This window comes from Phodopus roborovskii, unplaced genomic scaffold (genome assembly GCF_943737965.1).
Source record: "Phodopus roborovskii unplaced genomic scaffold, PHOROB, whole genome shotgun sequence".
NCBI lineage: Eukaryota > Metazoa > Chordata > Mammalia > Rodentia > Cricetidae > Phodopus > Phodopus roborovskii.
Window position 1 is genome coordinate 2,952,967 of NW_026126436.1, and position 20,093 is coordinate 2,973,059.

At 45.1% G+C, this 20,093-nt stretch overlaps 1 protein-coding gene across 1 annotated transcript in view; it reads left to right on the forward strand.

Moving 5' to 3' along the window:
* Positions 1-19,240, forward strand: part of Bach2 (BTB domain and CNC homolog 2) — a 341,417-nt gene extending 322,177 nt beyond the window's left edge. Inside the window, exons 5-7 of the mRNA XM_051187483.1 lie at positions 1,014-2,585; positions 14,494-14,700; positions 17,797-19,240. Of these exons, the coding sequence (XP_051043440.1) occupies positions 1,014-2,585; positions 14,494-14,700; positions 17,797-18,273 (2,256 nt within the window). The 3' untranslated portion in view covers positions 18,274-19,240. The remainder of the gene's footprint in view (positions 1-1,013; positions 2,586-14,493; positions 14,701-17,796) is intronic.
* Positions 19,241-20,093: the final 853 nt, after the last annotated feature.

Below are 20,093 nucleotides of genomic sequence, written 5' to 3' on the forward strand. Positions count from 1 at the left end.
TTAAGAGCACTGACTGTTCTTCCAGAGGACCTGAGTTCAATTCCTAGCAACCACATGGTGGCTCACAACCATCTATAATGAGATCTGGTGCTCTCTTCTGGCATAAAGGTGTACATGCAGGCAGAACACTGTATATATAATAAGTAAATGAATCAAAAAGATGGAAGGAAGGAAGAAAAGAAAATCTCAAGTAGGGCTAGGCATAGAAAGGAAGAAAGAAAGAAAGAAAGAAAGAAAGAAAGAAAGAAAGAAAAGAAAGAAAGAGAAGAAAAGGAAATCTCAAGTAGGGCTAGGCATAGTGGTGCATGGCTTTAATCCCAGCACTTGGGAAGTAGAGGTAGATGGACCTCTGAATTTGAGGACAGTGTGGTTTACATGGTGAGTTCTAGGACAGCCAGATGTACAAAGTGAGACTCTTATCTCAAGGAGAAAAAAAAAAAAAAAGAAGCAGGAGGAAGAAGAATCCCAAGTAGAAGCTATGAAGAGGGAGCAAAACAGGGATTTTCAATGTTTCTTTTAACATCGTAAGGAAAAACTTTTTAAAACTCCACAGACTCTTGAGTATTTGACAGTGCCATCCTGCCACTTTTGCAGTTGACAAGAAAATGATAATGCTTTCTTTGGCTGCAAGAAGAGTCACAGCATCACCTCTTATGTAGAATGGCTCTCAACAGGACTGACTGGGACAGAAATGAATAGGCTTCCCATTGTTCTGTGCATTTTTACCAGGATATTTCATTAGTGTAAACAATGAGCCCTTTGTCATCTTGCTTCTCCACTTGATCCTGGTGATTCTCAGTCTGCTGGTGCCCTGAAGTACAGAGGTGGCAGGCACGAGACAGGCACCGATTATTGGAAGCAGAAGCATTGCTGACCCAGGATGAGATTAACTGCTCCTTTGCAGTTTTTATGCTAGGGCATTAGCACTGTCTGGTTGTCTTGCTTTGGTTGAGAAATCCAGTACAATAGCAGTGCTGATGGTAATGTTGGCAATTTCCCTGTTTGTTTTGCAGGTCACAGCCAGGGGCTTTGGGCCACTGCTACAGTTTGCCTATACTGCCAAGCTGTTACTTAGCAGAGAGAACATCCGAGAGGTCATCCGCTGTGCTGAGTTCCTGCGCATGCACAATCTGGAGGACTCCTGCTTCAGCTTCCTGCAGACACAGCTCCTGAACAGCGAGGATGGTCTGTTTTTGTGCCGAAAGGACAGTGCATGCCAGCGCCCCCAAGAGGACCATGGGAACTCTGCGGGAGAAGAGGAGGAAGAAGAGACAATGGACTCAGAGACAGCTAAAATGGCTTGCCCCACAGACCCCATCAGCTTTGAGGCCACTGCCATCCCAGTAGCAGAGAAAGAAGATGCTTTGCTGCCTGAGTCTGAGGTACCCACAGACACCAAGGAAAACTCAGAAAAAGATGCACTGACACAGTACCCTAGATACAAGAAGTACCAGCTTGCATGTACCAAGAATGTCTATAGTGCACCCTCACACAGTACCTCAGGGTTTGCAAGCACATTCAGTGAAGACAGCCCCGGCAATAGCCTCAAACCAGGTCTCTCCAGGGGACAGATTAAAAGTGAGCCACCCAGTGAAGAGACTGAGGAGGAAAGTGTCACACTCTGCCTGTCTGGAGATGAAACTGACATCAAAGACAGACCTGGGGATGTTGAGATGGACCGGAAACAGCCCAGCCCTACCCCTACCCCCAGTATCCCTACAGGAGCCACCTGCCCGGACACATCCAGGGGCGTGTCCTCACCTTCCTGTCCACGGTCTCTGTTTGGTATAGCAAAAGGTGTGGAGTCATCTGGTCTGCCTGGTACATCTCAGCAACACTTTGTCAGGAGTTCAGCATGCCCTTTCAACAAGGGGATCTCTCAGGGTGACCTTAAAACTGACTACACCCCTTTCACAGGGAATTATGGACAGCCCCATGTGGGCCAGAAGGATGTGTCCAACTTCACCATGGGGTCGCCACTCAGGGGGCCTGGGCCAGAGGCTCTCTGTAAACAGGAGGGAGAGCTGGACCGGAGGAGCGTCATCTTTTCCTCCAGTACATGTGACCAAGTGAGCACTCCAGTGCATTCATATTCTGGGGTGAGCGGTTTAGACAAAGACCTCTCTGAGCCGGTGCCAAAAAGTCTGTGGGTAGGAGCTGGCCAGTCCCTGCCCAGCTCACAGGCCTACTCCCACAGTGGACTAATGGCTGACCACTTGCCAGGCAGGATACGGCCCAACACCAGCTGCCCGGTGCCAATCAAAGTCTGTCCTCGCTCACCTCCTCTAGAGACCAGAACCAGGACCTCCAGCTCCTGCTCCTCCTATTCCTATGCAGAGGATGGGAGTGGGGGCTCCCCCTGCAGCCTCCCTCTCTGTGAGTTCTCCTCCTCACCCTGTTCCCAGGGAGCCAGATTCCTTGCCACAGAACATCAGGAACCAGGCCTGATGGGAGATGGAATGTACAACCAAGTCCGACCCCAAATTAAATGTGAGCAGTCTTACGGAACCAATTCCAGTGACGAGTCTGGATCATTTTCAGAAGCAGACAGTGAGTCGTGTCCTGTGCAGGACAGGGGCCAGGAGGTAGGGAATCCACCTAAGTCCAAGTATGTGACCTACTATGTCAGTCCTTTACTGAACTTCTCCCTCTCCCCAAACATCATCCTCAGATCATTCTTATGTGTTGTCTTAGAGTCACTGTTGCTGGAACAAAACACCATGACCAAATCGCAAGTTGGGGAGGAAAGGGTTTATTTGGTTTTACACTTCCACATCACTGTTCATCGTGAGGGAAGTCAGGACAGGAACTCAAACAGGGCAGGAACCTGGAGGCAGAAGCTGATGCAGAGGCCATAGAGGGGCTGCTTATTGGCTTGCTCCTCATGGCTTGCTCATCTTGCTTTCTAATAGAACCCAGGACCACCCCTCCAGGGATGACCACACCCACAATGGGCTGGACCCTCCCCCATCAATAACTAGTTAAGAAAATGCCTTCTGGCCAGATCTTATGGAAGCATTTTCTCAATTAAGAGTCCCTCCTTCCAGCGGGCAGTGATGGTGTACGCCTTTAATCCCAGTACCCAGGAAGTAGAGGCAGGTGGATCTCTGTGAGTTCAAGGCCAACCTGTTCTACAGATTGAGTTCCAGGACAGGCTCCAGAGCTACACAGAGAGACCCTGTCTCAAAAAAATAAAAACAAACAAAAAAGAAAATTCCCTCCTTCCAGGTAACTCTAGTTTGTATGTCAAACTGACATAAGACCAGCCAGCACATATGTCAAGTTTAAAAATGACAGTAAATGGTCTGGTAACAGTGCATGGATTGTCTCATCCTTCCTTGAAGGCAGAATGCTGCAGTGTGATTCAAAATTAGCCACTTCAGTCTTCAAAAGCCCTTTATATCTAACCTGGGTTCCAGTGCTCAGTGTGCAGAGGCAGGCTGAATGCAGTGCGTGTATGCCTGTTCAGGTACTTCCAGCCTCCTCCCTTTGTCCTCCCTGCCATCACCCTGTCTTCTACCTGTGTTGGGACAGTGCCCTCATGTTTGCTCTCCACCCTTCAATATAAAGGACAATGTAGCTCTTTCAGATTGATTAATTGGAGCTAAATAGATCCTCACAAACTGCTTTCCCTGCACCTTCTAAGTATTTCTTGTCAACAAGATGCAGGGTGGCCCTGTCTCTATCACCGTGCAGATGGCAGGATGGTTCCCCTCCATCCTAGCCATGGTTTCCCTGCAGAAGTGCCCCTAGTCAGCACTCACAACTGTGTCAGGGCTCATTTCCCAAATTCCCACGAGTGGTAAGAAGTCATTATTTAGTGGCTAGTGTGTTTGCCCGGCCCGAAAGCATTGTGCTTTGTAGATAAAAAGTACATGAGGCTTCATCTGTGGGTCACTGTTCCTGGAAGTGGGAGTGGGGACAGCACTGGCTACATCATGAGCAAGACTCACATGACTACAAGAAAGAATAGGAGTCCCAGAGGCCCCTAGTTCCCTGGTGATTTGAATGTTCCCTAGACAAACCTAAGCATGTCTAGGTCATGACCCAGTATCTACTGCACTGTCTTGCTGATTGACAAAGAGAACCAGCCAAAGAGTGCCACTGTGTCTCCCACCTGTCTCAGGAGCAGAAGTGAGCAAACCCAGTGACAGGCCTTGCCCTGTGTCTGAAAAACACACAAAAAAAAGAAATGTGAGTTGGGGGTGTGGCTCTATGACAGCGTGCTTGCCTGCCTTGGCCTGGCCCTGAATTCAGTGCCTGGAAAAAAAAAAAAAAAGAAAAAAAAGAAAAGAGAAGGGGAGGGCAGGAAGGGAGGGAGCTGCCCCGAGGCCAGTGGACTCAGTACTTATCTGCTCTTCAGCCTCTCTTACTCAGCAAAGATTAACTCTGCCAGATGGCAGAAGTGCCACGAGAGGTGAGATGAGGTGAGGTAGCCGTGTGGAGCCACACACGTGTGCTTGATCCAGCATCCACAAGACTGGTGGGCAGAAAGCACATGAGCTCCAGGCATGTTTTGAAAATGGACTCCCAAGCTGCCTGGAGCTAGCTGCAGACACACCCTGGGTTCACTTCCTCTTCTGTGCTTCTCTGCCTGGTCCCTGCTTTCCTGTTGGTGTCTGGCAGAAATAGAGAAAGACAGAAAACGAAAAGGGTCTAATGTAAGAAATAGAAGTTATGAAGACAATCTGAATGGGCAGCATTCCTGTTCATTTCTTATCCCCTTGAGTTTGGGATGTGGTTGCCACCTATGCCCACAAAGTGCAGCCCTGTTCCTAACCTTAAGAGGAGCGAGGCTTCCTAAAACCAGGGTTGTGTTCTCTGCTCTCGAATTGGTCCCTGACAGCTTTTGTAAGGTTTGCTTTTTATCCCTGGAACTGTTCTTAAGTGTACCTCATACTGAGTCAGCTCCATCCCACATTTGATCTTACCAAGAACTGGTCCAGTAAGCACAGATGCCTGCATCTTTGTCATCTCTTGAAGAGCCCTCATTTAGCCCAAGAAATCATGTTTCTAAGGAACTATCAGTTTCACATACCCAGTGCCAGCCAGGTAGTGATGACACACACATTTAATTTCAGCATTCGGGAAGCAAGGGCTGGTGGATGTCTGTGAGTTCAAGGCCATCCGGGTCTACAGAGTGAGTTCCAGGACTGCCAGGACTACACAGATAAACCATGTCTCTGCAGGAAAAAAAGATCAACTGCCCAATGCCATCCATAAGAGCACATTTTTTTCTCTCTCTCTCTGTTAGGCTATGTCAGTCTCCACCTTAGAACTAGAAACCGTGACACAGTTAAGGAAAGGACTCATTCAACTCATGAAATAGCCACAGACATGACAAGTCTCCCCGTAAAATACCCTTGCGTTTAATTATTTTTACTTTCCAAAACAAACCTGTTAAGTATTCATAAGCAGTAAAAGACATGTTTGCCAAAACTCCCTGCCATTTCGTGAGTCACACTCCAACCCTCTCAGTAGCTTGTGTTGGGCAGGGGGATGGTAGCAAGCTGAGGTTTTTCCCCAGTGGAGGAAGTTATTTCCCAGAACCACCCAGGCCCTCAGCATGATGGCCCCTCTGGGAGTTAGTGACTTGCTTCAGGGGTTGCATGGCCTAGGTAGAAGAAGGTCTGCCCCAAAAGTACACTGAATTCCTATGAGTTTTAACTTGTTTTCTTGAACTGATCCATAAAAAGCACGAGCATCTATCTTGGATTCTGCCCAGGTTGCTCTTAGATAGGGTTTAGGTGTGTTCTTCCAAGTAACCTGGGACTCCTCTCCCAACCTGCCACCAGCATAGCACTGAGGCTCTCCATCTTCTGAGCCCAAATGTTGAACCAGAAGAAACACATTAACGCATCTTACTTTCTGTAAAAATCTATTGCCTTGTTAAATAACTCTCCAAGTTCGTAAAACACAAGACTTCCCCCATTCTTTTTTACTCTTCCCCAGCTTTGAAAAAGCTTAACTTATTGAGTTAGAGAGTTGGTTCAGCAGTTACAAGTACTGGCAGCTGTTTCAGAGGGCCCAGGTTCAATTCCCAACACTCACATATATGGCGACTCAAAGCCTTCTATAACTCTGCACTCTGCTAGTACTGCACATACATGGCACACAGACCATACATTCAGGCAAACACCTATAAACATAAAACAAATAACAAACTTTTTAATAAAATATTTCAATACCATAAAACTCACCCAGTTACAATGAAAATATCAGTGTTTTTAGTATTTTCAGTGTCATGCAGCCATCTGCAGTTTGTGGCTCTAGCATACTTTCTTTGCCCCAAGAGGAGCACCATCCCCAGTAGTAGGTTCCTCTTATGGCTCCTTTCCTTCCATCCCAGTGACCACTGACCTGCCCTTGTCCTGACCTGCCCCTGTCCTGACAAATAGTATTTGGCTTTTTTCACTTAGGATAACATTCCAGAGTTGATCTCTTCCATAGATAGACCCACCTGCTGTGTTTGGCTATGTCAGAGCTCTACCCTTCCACTTGCTGATAGATTTTGTGAAGCCATACTAGGTTTTATTGATCCATCATTACTTGAGGGAAGTTTTACTTGGTTCCACTTCCTGGATATTGTGAAGAATGGTGCTATGAGCATTTGCATGCAAAGTTTTTGTAGATGGACTTCCAGTTCGTTTATTACGTATCTCTGAGTGGAATTGTTGAATCATGAAATGACTCTATATGTGGCCTTTTGAGGAACTACCCAGCCATTTCCCAAGGCAACGATTACCTTGTTTGCATTCATTCCCCTCATCAGGCCAGGAGGAATCCAGTTTCCTCTCTCACTGCCAACACTAACTCTTCTCTGTGTGTCCATCTAATGGATATGACACGGCATCTCTTTATGTCTACAAGTTTTAGATTTTGAAAACTATACAAAAGACACAGCCCTCTTCCATGTGCTGCGAGCCCTAGTAAGTTCCCAAAGCATTTCTCATTAATCATGGGTATAGTAAAGAAACACTGGGAAGATGGTTTCTTTCCATATCCAAAGATACTGGTTAATTGGGCTTGCTTTATTGACATGCTTCATTTGGAGAGGAATAAAAGCATATGATACTGGCCAGGCATAGATGCACATGCCTTGTAATCCAGCATTGAGGAGGGGGAAGCTGGGGGTTTACAAGTTTAGGGCTATCCTGAACTGCAAGGCCTTATGTTAAACAAAACAAAATGAAAATGGTATGTGTGTGTGTGTGTGTGTATGTATGTATGTATGTATGTATGTATGTATGTATGTATGTATGTGGGTGGGTGTGTGTGAGTGAGAGAGAGAGAGAGAGAGAGAAGCAACCAGTGAAATAGAGTACAGAAAAGCCATGTCTAATTCTTCTCACCAAAGTGCTGAGTTGGTTGTTCTGTTTTCATTTCTTTCTCTTTGATACTTTTAAAACTGTTAATCTATTATTATTTGACAATTTCATACACGTATATAATATACTTCACTCTTTTTCTTTCTTCATCTTCTTATTTATTTATTTACTTATTTATTTATTTAGAGATAGAGCCCTGGCTGTCCTAAAACTCAATCTGTAGGCCAGGCTGGCCTCAAACTTAAAACTGCCTCTGCCTCCCGAGTGCTGAGATTAAAGGTGTATACTGCCATACCCAGCATATCTTGGTCGTTTTCAACCCCAATTACTCTCTGTCATCCCCTCTCCCTCCCACTGAACCCCTTCTTCTTCCCAGTTAACTTGATAACTTTCTGTGTAAGATTTTTACCATCATTCCTGTGGTCCAGTTAATCAAGTGCAATTTTTGCAACTGTCTATAATTGGACTGCTTAATAAAAAGAAGAGTTTGAATGGCAGCATAGAAGTCAGCTGTGTTCATAATTAAAACAGTGTTTTCATGTTGTCTAGAACATTCTCATTGTTTGGAATTCCTAATGCCTGGCAGAAGAAACCATATGACAAGGAAAGATGGGCCTTACCTCACCCACAAGGCAATTCCTTTCTCTATTATCTAACTGTATTCTTCATAGCAATCCCAGCAGCTAAGTGAGGCAAGTTCTGACTCACAGAACCTCAAGAAGTTCAGAACAGAGAGAATGAGTTACTTGGTACCACATAGCTCATTAATTGTAGTCTTATTGAGTGAATCCTGGGTGTCCTGGGAATACCAAGTAGACAGTAGGTGATATAGAAGCATCTCTTTGTCTTGAAGAGCCCATGTATCATCATGGCCTCCAAGGTGCCCATTCAGTCTGGCATTGTGTACTTTTGGCTTCCACTGATACCTGGTAAGAACCCTGAATGGAAGCAGGAAGGCTTCACAGTCCATTCTCTATTGAGACTTGTAGAGGAAAAATAAATTGTTGGTTTTGGCTTTTTCTTCAAAACCTACTTCTCCACCAGCCTTCTCCAGTAGCCTTCAACCAGCAAACCAGAAGCAGCGGGCAAGAAAAATGTGTGTTATTGGCTTTGTGAAGTGACATGGCCAGAGTGTCACTTTCACAATTCTGTGAAAACTGTGCAGAGCAAACCCTGTAGTGAAATCCATCAAGGCCATATAGGCATTGTTTCAGAATGGAAACTTTTCTTTTGTCTCATATTTGAATTCTCTATTAAAATATGTTTTTAAATATATTTTGAATGGATATAGGGAGAATGACTTCAGAATGTGGGCAGTTATTAGCAAGTAGTTCTCTGATGGAAAGGAAACACTGCATCCCAGGTCTGCCTGCAGCCTGTCCAGCTTCCCTGGCCCAGGCATTCTAGCTGGTCATACAGATGTGCTGAGAAGGCAGATTTAGGCTCCATGCATCATTCAGAAGGTCCTCTGCCCTTTGCCATCTCTAGATCAGAGGTCCTGGTTACACTGAAGGAATCAATTTCACAGATTGCTAAAGAGCTGGGACTCCCACAAAGTCTAACCTCCCTTGGGCATTCTTTGGGGGACAGTATAGGTCCCATAGGTCCCACTGAAAAGTGACCTCTAATCCTGCACTTCCTGTGGGTTCCAGAGGTATGAGAAGAGTCAGCACTTTGGCAAGACTGGGTCCAACCAGCAGGAACGTATTGTGCAAACCACAGCCATGGCCTGCAGTGCCCTATTTGGCCCATGGTCTGCTGACTCAGTGGCTACTCCTGAGTCTCTGAGCCTTAAGTGAAAATCAAAGTAATTCACAACAAAAGAGAATCGTCACCTATGACACCCATAGGCTCGCCTGCTGTGCAGCCTCCCTACCAGAAAGTCTGCTGACTATAACCGCAGGCCATTCAGACAGGTAGCAGTGAGAGCTGGCAGAATGTTTCATCATGTCATGTTGTCTGTTCTGTGCTGTCTCTGGGGACCCAGAGAGTAAACACCCCTGATGAGAAATTCAGTCTGGAAGGATTTGCTATGCAGGAATAGTAACAGCAAGCCCTATGAGCTTTTTTGTGTGGGTTGTGTTAATCTTCGGGCTTCAACCTTCTCCATGCTTTTCAAGTTTGCAAGGCCCTGCCACATCACCTGGCTTTCGGCCCTGAGTGGGCACATTTGCATACACAAAAGCCTTCGAGGAGAACATTCCTAACCAGAGGCCTGGTGCTGCCCATTGACTTAGAAACATGGAAGGGAGGAGACAAAGCCTCCGTGTCCCACCTACCAGTCAGTGTAAGTCCTTCCTTTCTGTGTGGCCAGCAAATCTAAAAGCAAAAACCTGCCACAAGAGTGAGGGGTCCCTCTCCCCTGGTAGGGAAGAAAGTCTGTGGTTGACTATTTTTCTTCACCCCTGACCCTCATTTAAAAGCAGCTTGATTGCAAAAGCCCTGATGAAATTTTGTGCGGGGTTTGCTTTGCTTCGTGGACTTTGACACAGCCCTTGTTGATTTTCCCTTTCACCTGCCAACCCTCCTTCCTACCTACCTGTTTTGTGTTTGCTGTCTAAATCATTTTAAATACGATAGTGTTTGGTGTGTAAGCCCTTTCGACTTTCCTTGTGAACTGCACTGTTGGCATATTTTCTTTCTGAAAATAAGTAAACGCAATCTGGACCAGAAGTAAAATGGCTCTGCTGTCTGCAGAAGTAGAAGTCCACGAGCCCCAAGAGTGCACAGCCTTTGCCATGCCCAAATGCAGTGTTGCCAAGAGCTGACCTCTGTGCTGCTGAGGTGGCCATCTAAGAGCTGAGTGTCTGTTATCCAAAGGTTTTAAGCAGGAAATAAATAGTCTCCCATATTATTGTATGCCCTGTAGAAACACAGCCCCACAAGCAAAGGCCTTTGCAAGCCATTGAAAAGGAGCCATTTGTCCCAGCAGCTTGTCTTTAGTCCTCAGAGCAGTATTGAGCCCACAGTGGTGTAATGGCTCCACTGTTCCACTGTAGTTTCCTGTTCTTAGGTTGAAGTGGTTTTGTTTGTTGTCGTAGTTGTTTTTGTTGTTGGTTGGTTTGTTAGTTTTTTGATTCAGGGTTTCTCTGTGGCTTTGGAAGCTGTCCTGGAACTAGCTCTTGTAGACCGTGCTGGCCTCAAACTCAAAGAGATCCACCTGCCTCTGCCTCCTGAGTGCTGGGGTAAAAGATATGCGCCACCACCGCCTGGCCCTTAGGTGGAAGTTTTACCGATATCATAGGACCCACATTCACCATGTAGGCTTCAAATCAGAGCACCCTTTGGGAGCCTTCCACAAAGCCACATGGAGTAAGCTTACAGCTAGGAAGTAACCCAAGGAAGCATGTTCGCCCGGCCACAGGAAAGGTAAATGGGCTTGCCTTTGTGCATGGTGATCAGCTGGGCACAAATGCCAGGTTGGCCTCATGTCTATTTGATGCAACCAACAAATATATTCCCAAGCTTAGGGTAGAAAAGCTGCAGCCTCAGCCTGTTAAAGAACATACTCAACACTCAACCATCTGAATACTGACAAGAAGTTGCTTTCTTCACTAAAATATTTTGAGCAATTAAACACAGGCCAACTTTTTCTGGAGAGCTCTATGAGGTTAATGGCCACACCCTGTACATGCCTAGCTCATCTGAATGGTGACTTCCTGGAACAATAAAATGTGCTTTGAATTTTAAATTTTTATCAATATATTTTTCATTAACTTGTGTAAATTACATTTTAGAAGTATTTTATATATTGGGATAAATAATCTTGAAATTAAATTCACCTTTTTTGTTTTGTTTTTACTTCATCTAATGTGGCTGCTGTCAGTTTGGGTTGTTTTGTTTTTTGCAGGGGTGGATGTTGGTTTGGGTTTTCTTGAAACAAACTGTCTAAGCTTGAAGTCACAATGATCCATCTGCCTCTGCCTCTCAAATGCTGGGATTAAAGGTATAAAGGCATGAGCCACCCTGCCTGACTTACTTGCAAATTTATTAGTTACTTGCTAACTTATTAGTTACCCTAGCACATGACATTTAGGATTATAGTGCCACCTGCTGGTCCAACCAAAAACAAACATTGAATGTGAAAAAAAGTAAGTAACCTGAGCTGGGTGTTTTGGCCCAGGCTGGCCTCTGACTACTGGGTAGCTGAGAAGGCCTTGAGCTCCTGATCCTTCCAAATGCTGGGATTACTGAGATTGTAACTTTCTAGGAGCTACAGAAACATAAACGATTGAAGAAGTCCACAAACCCTCACCTCCGCCTTAGCAAGGGCAGACCTGAACCCTCCAAACCTCATGGGGACTCATGAGGCCCTAGAGATAGGGAGCCTGAATTTGTATCTCACCTTCTGCATTAGGCATGAACTCACTGCTTTAGCCCAGGCTGGTCTCAACTCAGTTTGTAGCTAAGGTGGCCTAGAATTCCTAATGTTCATGCCTCTACTTTCTAGATTTATAGACATGTGTCACTATGTCAGGCCTTAGCAGTTGCAACTCTTAAGAAATAATAATACATGCCAAAATTTAACAATGCAGAGAAGACATCTCCAAGGGCGTGTCATCCTCTCTATATTTTGGGGTTTCTCATTTATTTTTATTTTATGTATATGGGTGTTTTGCCCGTGTGTCTGTTTGCACACCACATGAGTACCTGGAGCCCACAGAGGCCCAAAGAGGGCAGGGCATTGGATTCTTCTGGAATTGGATTTATAGATGGTTGTGAACTGCCAAGTGGGTGTTGGGAACCAAACCTGGGTCCTTGAAAAGAGCAGCCATGTGCTCTTAACTACTGAGCCATCTTTCCAGTCTGTCATTCTTTCTCTAGAAAATGTTTACCTTAACTTGTCAAGGACTTGGAAACAGGGATCTTACTCATAAATTAAGCATTTCCACAAAATGAACCACCCCAAATTTTATTGGCTTACAGCAGCCGTAGTCACATAATATATTTCACAGTTTCTGAGTGTCTGGAACTCAGCAGGCTCAGCTAAAGGTCTCTGTTGAGGGTGAAGTCAGGTATTGGCTGGTGCTACAGTTATCTGAGTATCTCACTAGCCTCAAGGATCCACTTCTGGGACGGCAAGATGGTTCATCATGTTAGGGTGCCTGCCTCTAAGCATACAACCTGAGTATGACTCCCAGAACACATACAGTAAGAGAAGAAGAGAAAAAAAAACTGAGTCCGAAATAAATAAATAAAACTAATTAACAATGAATGTATTTCCAAGGTGGCCCATTCAGATAACTTGCAGGATAATGACTGAGCTGGAGGTACCAGGTCTGCCCCACAGAGCAGCCAGTGTAGCAGGACTGCATACAAGTGTTGATGCCCTTCAAGGCATAGCCTCCAGAAAAGCATATAATTTCCACTGAGATCTGTTATGAGCACTTTATAGCCAGCCTGGTCCCACAGCCTCATCAGCCCCAAATAACACACAGAGATGCTGTATTAGTTATGAAACTGTTGGCTTGTTACTAGCATTTCTTATTGTCTAGCTCTATCTTAAATATTAACTCATATCTATCAATCTAAGTGTTTCCATGTGGTCTTATCTTACGGGAGAGAGGACCTCTTACTCCTCTTATGTCCTACATTTTGACTCCTCTCTACTACTTCTCCCAGAATCCTCCTTGACTCCTAGTCCCACCTATCTTGCTTCCCTATAGGCCAACAGTGCTTTATTCATTAACCAATAAGAGAAACATAATTCCAGAATGACCTCTCCCATCAGAGGTCCATCTATCAGAAAGCAAAACTGTCCATCCTGATAGAGGCATAACTGCATTATGTTGTAAAAGAAAATATAAGATGTGATTTTTTTAAAAAATATGTTTAAAATTTTTTTTAAATATTCTAAGTGCCTATCATAATACTAACCTAAAAAACCTAAAAATACTAACCTAAAAACCTTGTTTTGCAAATGAGGACATTGAGGTTCAGCAGAGTGATGTCACCTCCCTGAATTCTTATTCCCTGTGAGAGTGACACCTCCTACCTCTGTGTATTCTGTGTGTGTAACAAAGAGTCTTGCTGACTGTTGCATTTTTCCAGTATCTTCAAGGCATGCTGGGCTCTATCTTCCAAGTCTTTGCATCAGTCCTTAGAAGATAACTTTAAATTGGGCATTTTGTTCAACTCAATTGTGGGTCTTGTAGAAGAGACCCATAGCCCCCCTTACAAAAATGCTACAGAATTGAAGAAACTACAGTTTCCAATATGTTCAATGCCATTTGCTTCAAAAGAACCTTAGGAATGATAACATTATAATTTATCTGTGCTTTTTTTTTTTTTTTTTGCAATTTTATTTTGTGATGTGTGTTTTGAAACATTGAAACATGACCTCACTCTGTATCTCAGACTAGCTTCAAACTTACTATATAGCCTATGGTATGCTCAAATTTCATTGCAAGCCTCCTCCTCCTCCTCCTGAATGTTGGGATTAGAGTTATACACCACCACACCTGGCCTTCTTGTGTGTGTTTGTGTTGTTAAATTATACAAATATTTCATCTTACTTGTATTTGACACAAGAGAGTGTGAATCACTACTTGCTTCCAGTGGTTTCCATATGTTTTGGTCATTTTTTTAAAAGGTTTAGAGACAAGAGAGATGGCTCATCAGTTAAGAGCACTGCCTGCTTTTCCAGAGGACTCAAATTCATCACCCAGCCCCCACATAGTGACTTAACAACCATCTTTAATTCCAGTCACAAAGGATCCAACCCCATCTTCTGGCATCCATGGGTACTGCACACATATGGTATTCAGAGATGCATGCAAGCAAAATACCCATACACATAAAATTAAAAACAAAATGGAAAAACAAACAAGCAAATTAGATTCCATTGGGGCTGAACAGATGGTTCAGCAGTTGAAAGTATATGCTGTTCTTGCAAAGGGCCCAAGTTCGGTTCCCATCACCCACAGTAGGTATCTCACAACTGTCTGTAATTCCAGCTCCAGGGCCTCTTACCCCCTTTTGTGGCTTCAATAGGCACCTGTACTTATGTCACACACACACACACACACACACACACACACACACACACACACACACACACACACAAATAAAATTATTTTTAAAGATGTTTTACCATTTTTGTGTGTTTCACTTCCCACGATTTCACTCCAGCTACTATAATCCATTCTGGTGTTCTTGGTTCCAGGTTAAACTTCCTTTCCCTGTAGATCAGATCACAGATCTTCCTAGGAATGACTTTCAGATGATGATTAAGATGCACAAGCTAACCTCAGAGCAGTTGGAGTTCATTCACGACATCCGGAGGCGCAGTAAGAACCGCATCGCGGCTCAACGCTGCCGCAAGAGGAAGCTAGACTGCATTCAAAATTTAGAATGTGAAATCCGAAAACTGGTGAGTGGGTAAGAAGGTATTCAGCAACTGGAAGGGACCAAGACTGATATAAAGTCACATCCATTACAGCTGGAGAAGTAGAAGGCCAAGTCATCCTTCAGGGAAATTGGGGTTTATTCTCAACAGAAGTAATAGGTTTGCACCTGAGATGTATGCAGATGTACAGGTGTGTCATCATGCGTCATATCCTTCAAGTTTCTTATGAAATTGGTTCCTTTTTATTTTCCATTTGTATGTTATAATAGAGTATGCCTACTGCATACATATAAAAACCAAATATTCTTCTAAACTAACTCTCTACCTATATGCCTGGTTTTGATAACTAGCATTCTGGCCATGTAATTGTATAATTCTGAACGAAAAAAAAAAATACACACACACACACATACACATAGCAACTGTCTAAAACACTTTATTAGTTTGTTCAGTTGAAAAGGCAGGACAACACTGCTGCTCCTCTTTCTATCCGAATCCTCCAAATCTTTTTTTTTTTGGTTTGATTTTTTGAGACAGGGTTTCTCTGTATAGGCCTAGCTGTCCTGGCTTTCTCTCTGTAGACCAGGCTGACCTTGAACTCACAGATACCCGCTTGCCTCTGCTGGGATTAAAGGCGTGCACAACCACTGCCTGGCCAAGTCTTAAATAATATGCTGTGTGTTTTGCTTTGCTTTCTAACACCGTGACCAGAAGCAGCTTGAGGTAGGAATGTTTATTTGGCATATATATCCCAATCACAGTCCTTTGTGCAAGGACGTCAGAGCAAGAACTGGGGGCAGGAGCCAGTGCTTAGGCCATGGAAGAATCCTGCTCACTGCCTTCCTCCCCATGGCTTACTCAGCCTTCTTTCATTTCCAGCCCAGGGGTGGCACCATGCACATGGGCTGGGCCCTCCTACATCGATCATTAACTCACAAAAGGCACCCCCACAAACTTCCCTACAGGCCATCTGATGGAGACAATTCCTCAGTTGGCATTCCCTCTTCCCAGATTACCCTTGCTTGTATCAAGTTGGCAAAAAAAAAAAAAAAAAAACCCTCTGTCTCAGTGCTGAGCAAGAGCTCCACATGTCCATCCATGCACAACTGGGACTTAGAGATTCATAGTCGGGGGGTCTTTGGCTTATCTTTAAATGCAGTCCTCCTGCCTCTGTCTCCCAGGTGCTGGCAATGCAGGCATGTCCCACCAGCAATACAGTTTTTAATCGAGGCTATTCTTTGTGTGTGTGTGTGTGTGTGTGTGTGTGTGTGTGTGTATGTGTGTGTGTGTGTATATATATATATATATATATGATATATTTATTATGTATAGATTATTCTGTCTGCAGCCCAGAAGAGGCTACCAGATCTCACTACAGATGATATTGAACTCAGGACCTCTGGATAAGGAGCCAGTGCTCTCCAGCCCCCATTCTTCCTTTTCCAAGGAAAGCCAAAACCATGTCACTTGTGGCACGTCATTTTCTTCTTCCACAAAGTGCCAGGAACATTTTATAGATGAGTGGGCCCACAGAAGGTAGTGCCTAGACCAAGGGTTTTCACAAAAGGGCCTGAGATTCCTTTCGTGGAAGACACTGGCCCTCATTTCTAGACCTCCAGGATCAGTGGAGAGAGAGCCAAGTTGCTGAGCCCACTTGCTGGAGTCTCTGGTGGGGACGGCTTGAGTGGTCAGGACTGGCTGGGCTGGGCTGCCACTGCCTAGTTCCCACAGGCCCTGTGCTCGATCCCTGCCCCCACGATGTCTCCCACTCGCTCACGCTCGGCACCCTCACTTGCAGATGCACAGAATGTATTCCTCTCAAGCTGCACTTGTACATCTGTTTATTTCTCATTTTTAAAGCATGTTTTCTAGATAAACTTATAAATATTTTAGCAGGTGTTCTTTCCCCATATAAATCCCTCCCTGCCTGCCAGATTGCATTCATATTAGGCCATGTACAGTTCCTGTGTTAGAAGCCCCCCCCCCTTCACTTTTTCTCCCATCCCTACCTCAGCTTGTCCGAAAGACTTGCAGAGGGCTGGCTGCCACTCTCCCCACACTGCTTCAGACACGGAGTTTCTTTGGCTGCTTTATTTGTGTGTGTGTGTGTGTGTGTGTGTGTCATGAACCCTCCCCGAACTTCCTCCACAAATATTCATGATGAAACTTTAATTAGTCCTCTCTCTGGCACTAAGCTCATCTCTCGAGGGGTGACAAAGTTAAGAAATTCAGGGGCATATGTGGAGTTTTGCTTAATGGGAAAGACGTCTTGGAACCTATGAACTTTAGAGTTCACACTCATTATTGTGCATTGTATGGATTTGCACAGCGCTGTCAGTACCATGGTATACAGAGTAGATTCATTGACCTAAATCCACTTTGACACTGTCTTTCCCTCCCTCAATCCTTGGCAGCGGCTGGCTGGCTTTTGCTTTGTTTTGCTTGTTTTTCTGTCTTTTTTTTAAAATATCAATGAGTTAATTGACTTTTACCCCCACCACCCCCCACCCCACACACAAACAGTAACCTCATATATTAGGGGAAGGTTTGGAACAAAGAATTTTCCAGTCAGTTTCCTGCATACTCCAAATTCTAGGAGAGAATAATGTCACTTGACTCTCCAGCTCTGCTGTTGTTGGTGACTCAACTGGTGGCACTTCCTGGACCTCAGAGGGAGGGAAGGTGTGAGTGTCAGCACTCAAGGGGTCAAGCAGCTAGCTACCCCAGCTGTGACAAGTGGCAGAAGTGTGTGTAATTTCCTTGTTTCTGGCCTAGTCATTCTAGAATTAGGTCACAATATAGGATGCCAAAACAAAGGTTTAGAACCCTCCAATCCGAGGTTTTGTGTCCTCTTGTAGAGTCTTGACCAAGCCCTCTCTCTCTCTCTCTCTCTCTCTCTCTCCCTCCCTCCCTCCTCTCTTCCCTCTCCCCCTCTCCTCTCTCTCTCCCTCCCTCCATCCTTCCCTCCTCTCTCCTCTTCCTCTCCCCTCTCTCCTTTCCCCTTCTCTTCCTTCTCCCCCTCTCCCCCTCTTCTTTCCTCTTTCTCTCTCTCTCTCTCTCTCTCTCTCTCTCTCTCTCTCTCTCTCTCTCTGTTTTGTTTTTGTTTTTGTTTTCTCCCAGGTATGTGAGAAAGAGAAACTGTTGTCAGAGAGGAATCAACTGAAAGCCTGTATGGGAGAACTACTAGACAACTTCTCCTGCCTCTCACAGGAGGTCTGCCGAGACATCCAGAGCCCAGAGCAGATCCAGGCCCTGCACCGGTACTGCCCTGTCCTCATACCCATGGATCTCCCTGGAGCCAGTGTTAACCCTCCTCCTTTGGGGGTTGAGCAGAGCCTTGCACCCTCCCAGTGTGCAGGAGGAAATGTACCCTGCTGCCTGGAGCCAGGGGCAGCAACCCCTGGGCTCCCCTGGGTGCCCAGCAACACCTCTGAGAATTGTACCACCGGGAGGAGGTTGGAAGGTACTGACCCTGGAACCTTCTCAGAAAGAGGACCTCCTATAGAAGCCAGGAGCCAGTCAGTGACCGTGGACTTCTGCCAGGAAATGACTGAGAAATGTACAACAGACGAACAGCCCAGGAAAGATTATGCCTAGCCAGTATGCTCAGCTCTGCCTCCGGTCCTCACGCCTCTCCTCTCCTCTCCAGGTGTTCTGCCAGCCAGTGGCACTGTTCATCTGTGTCTTGAAGAACCAAGAGCGAATCTGGTGCACACTACAACAGTCTTAGCAATACTGTTTCGAAGTATTCCCTCCTCTCCCTAAGCAGGAGCGCTGGTTACCTTCACAATGGTGCTACCCCTTGCCCTGGCAAGGAAGACAGCAGTGCTAACACTGTCTGTCTGTGGGTTAATTGCCGACTTCACAGGGATAGACTACACCTCTAGGACCCAACCACGGATTTTTTTTCTCAGTGGCCCATGTCACAAACCCTATCTCAGGAATTTCTTCTGAATGTTCAATTTTTTTCATTGAAGACAGCTTCTATACACATCAAAGTTTTATAGCTATACTGTACATATTATATATAATATATATGAAATATATATCCATATGCAAAAGTCCTGCATGCCTCGATTTTCTCATCCTAAAACTGGAAACTTCGTTCATCATTTACAAACAGGTTCCAACATTCCTCTTTTGTCTCTGATGCCAGAACTGGTTTAGTAACTGTCAACACGGCCATTTTTCTTGCTTCACAGTTCAGTTTCAATCTGTACTTATCTACAGACAAAATTCAATGTTGGAAGCTTTTTCTCAAGGTTTAATCTCAAACCTTTTGTTGGTTTGGTTTCGACACCACAGAATGGTGTCCTGTGAGCATCATTGGTCTGTTCTTTTCTCCTTGTGTTTTCTCCTTGTTGCAGATACTGTACAGCAATGGTCAACTTTGCCACTTGCACTGAGTTTTGAGTCAAACCTATTTTCTTAAATGAAGTTGTTAACTTCAGTATAACTCAAGTATATTGTATATTCTTTGCTTTTCTGTTAAGAAGTAAAACATTTTAGCTAACTAAAAAGCACTCAGGTGATAATCATGTAGGAAAAAAAAAAAAAAAAACAATCTTGCCAAATAATGAACCCATCCTAGGATGTGTAGACAATAATCTGCTTGAATATTTTTGTAGCTCACGTCCTCCCCTCCTTCCCTAAGTAAAGCTGAAGTGCAGATAGTTCAGCGCTCACACGGGACGTTCAGTTCTGATGTGGGAAGAGAATGGGGATGACCCCCCCCCAGGACTGATAGCAAAGAACAGCATCCTGTGGTGAGTTTGAACTGCACTTACAGGGGAAGAGAAGCCCAGGGAGAACATTTCCTTACCCAGGGAGGAACCCCATTCATTTTGGCGGTTCATTCTGACCTCTGCTTGCACATGTGCCCAGAAATGTCCACTTCTTTGAAGGGCACATTTAACCAGCCCCACCCAGCTTTCCTACCCAGACCTGGCCTGAGGGGATTTGAATCACAGCCTCAGCCCCCTGGATTAATTGAGCTCACTGAAACTAGGAAAGAACATGGCAGAATCGAGGCTGAGATCCACGTGGACATAGGCTAATGCATCCTTTTTCCTTCACTTCTTCAGATTCTCTCTATACCCTAAGGTTTTTGTCTCCCATCGCCCACCCCCAGTCCCTTGTCTGAAAGCTGCTTCATTCAAGGTATTGGACAGATACCCTAGGAGCCCAAAGCCCTCCCCCACACCCACACCCTTTCCTCCCCAGGGTAACAATCCGCTTCCCTTGCTAAAAACTAGTTGGTTTCCAAATCTAGAGAGCAGCTTCCTTGGCACTAGGGTATTCTGGCCCCAAGCCATGTTTACAGGAAGGCGCCCCAAGGAGGAGTCAGCTCGCCCCTCCCAGTGGTCTCTGTCTCCTCTCGTTCAGTAACCTGGAGACCACTCCAGCTGTGCAGGGTT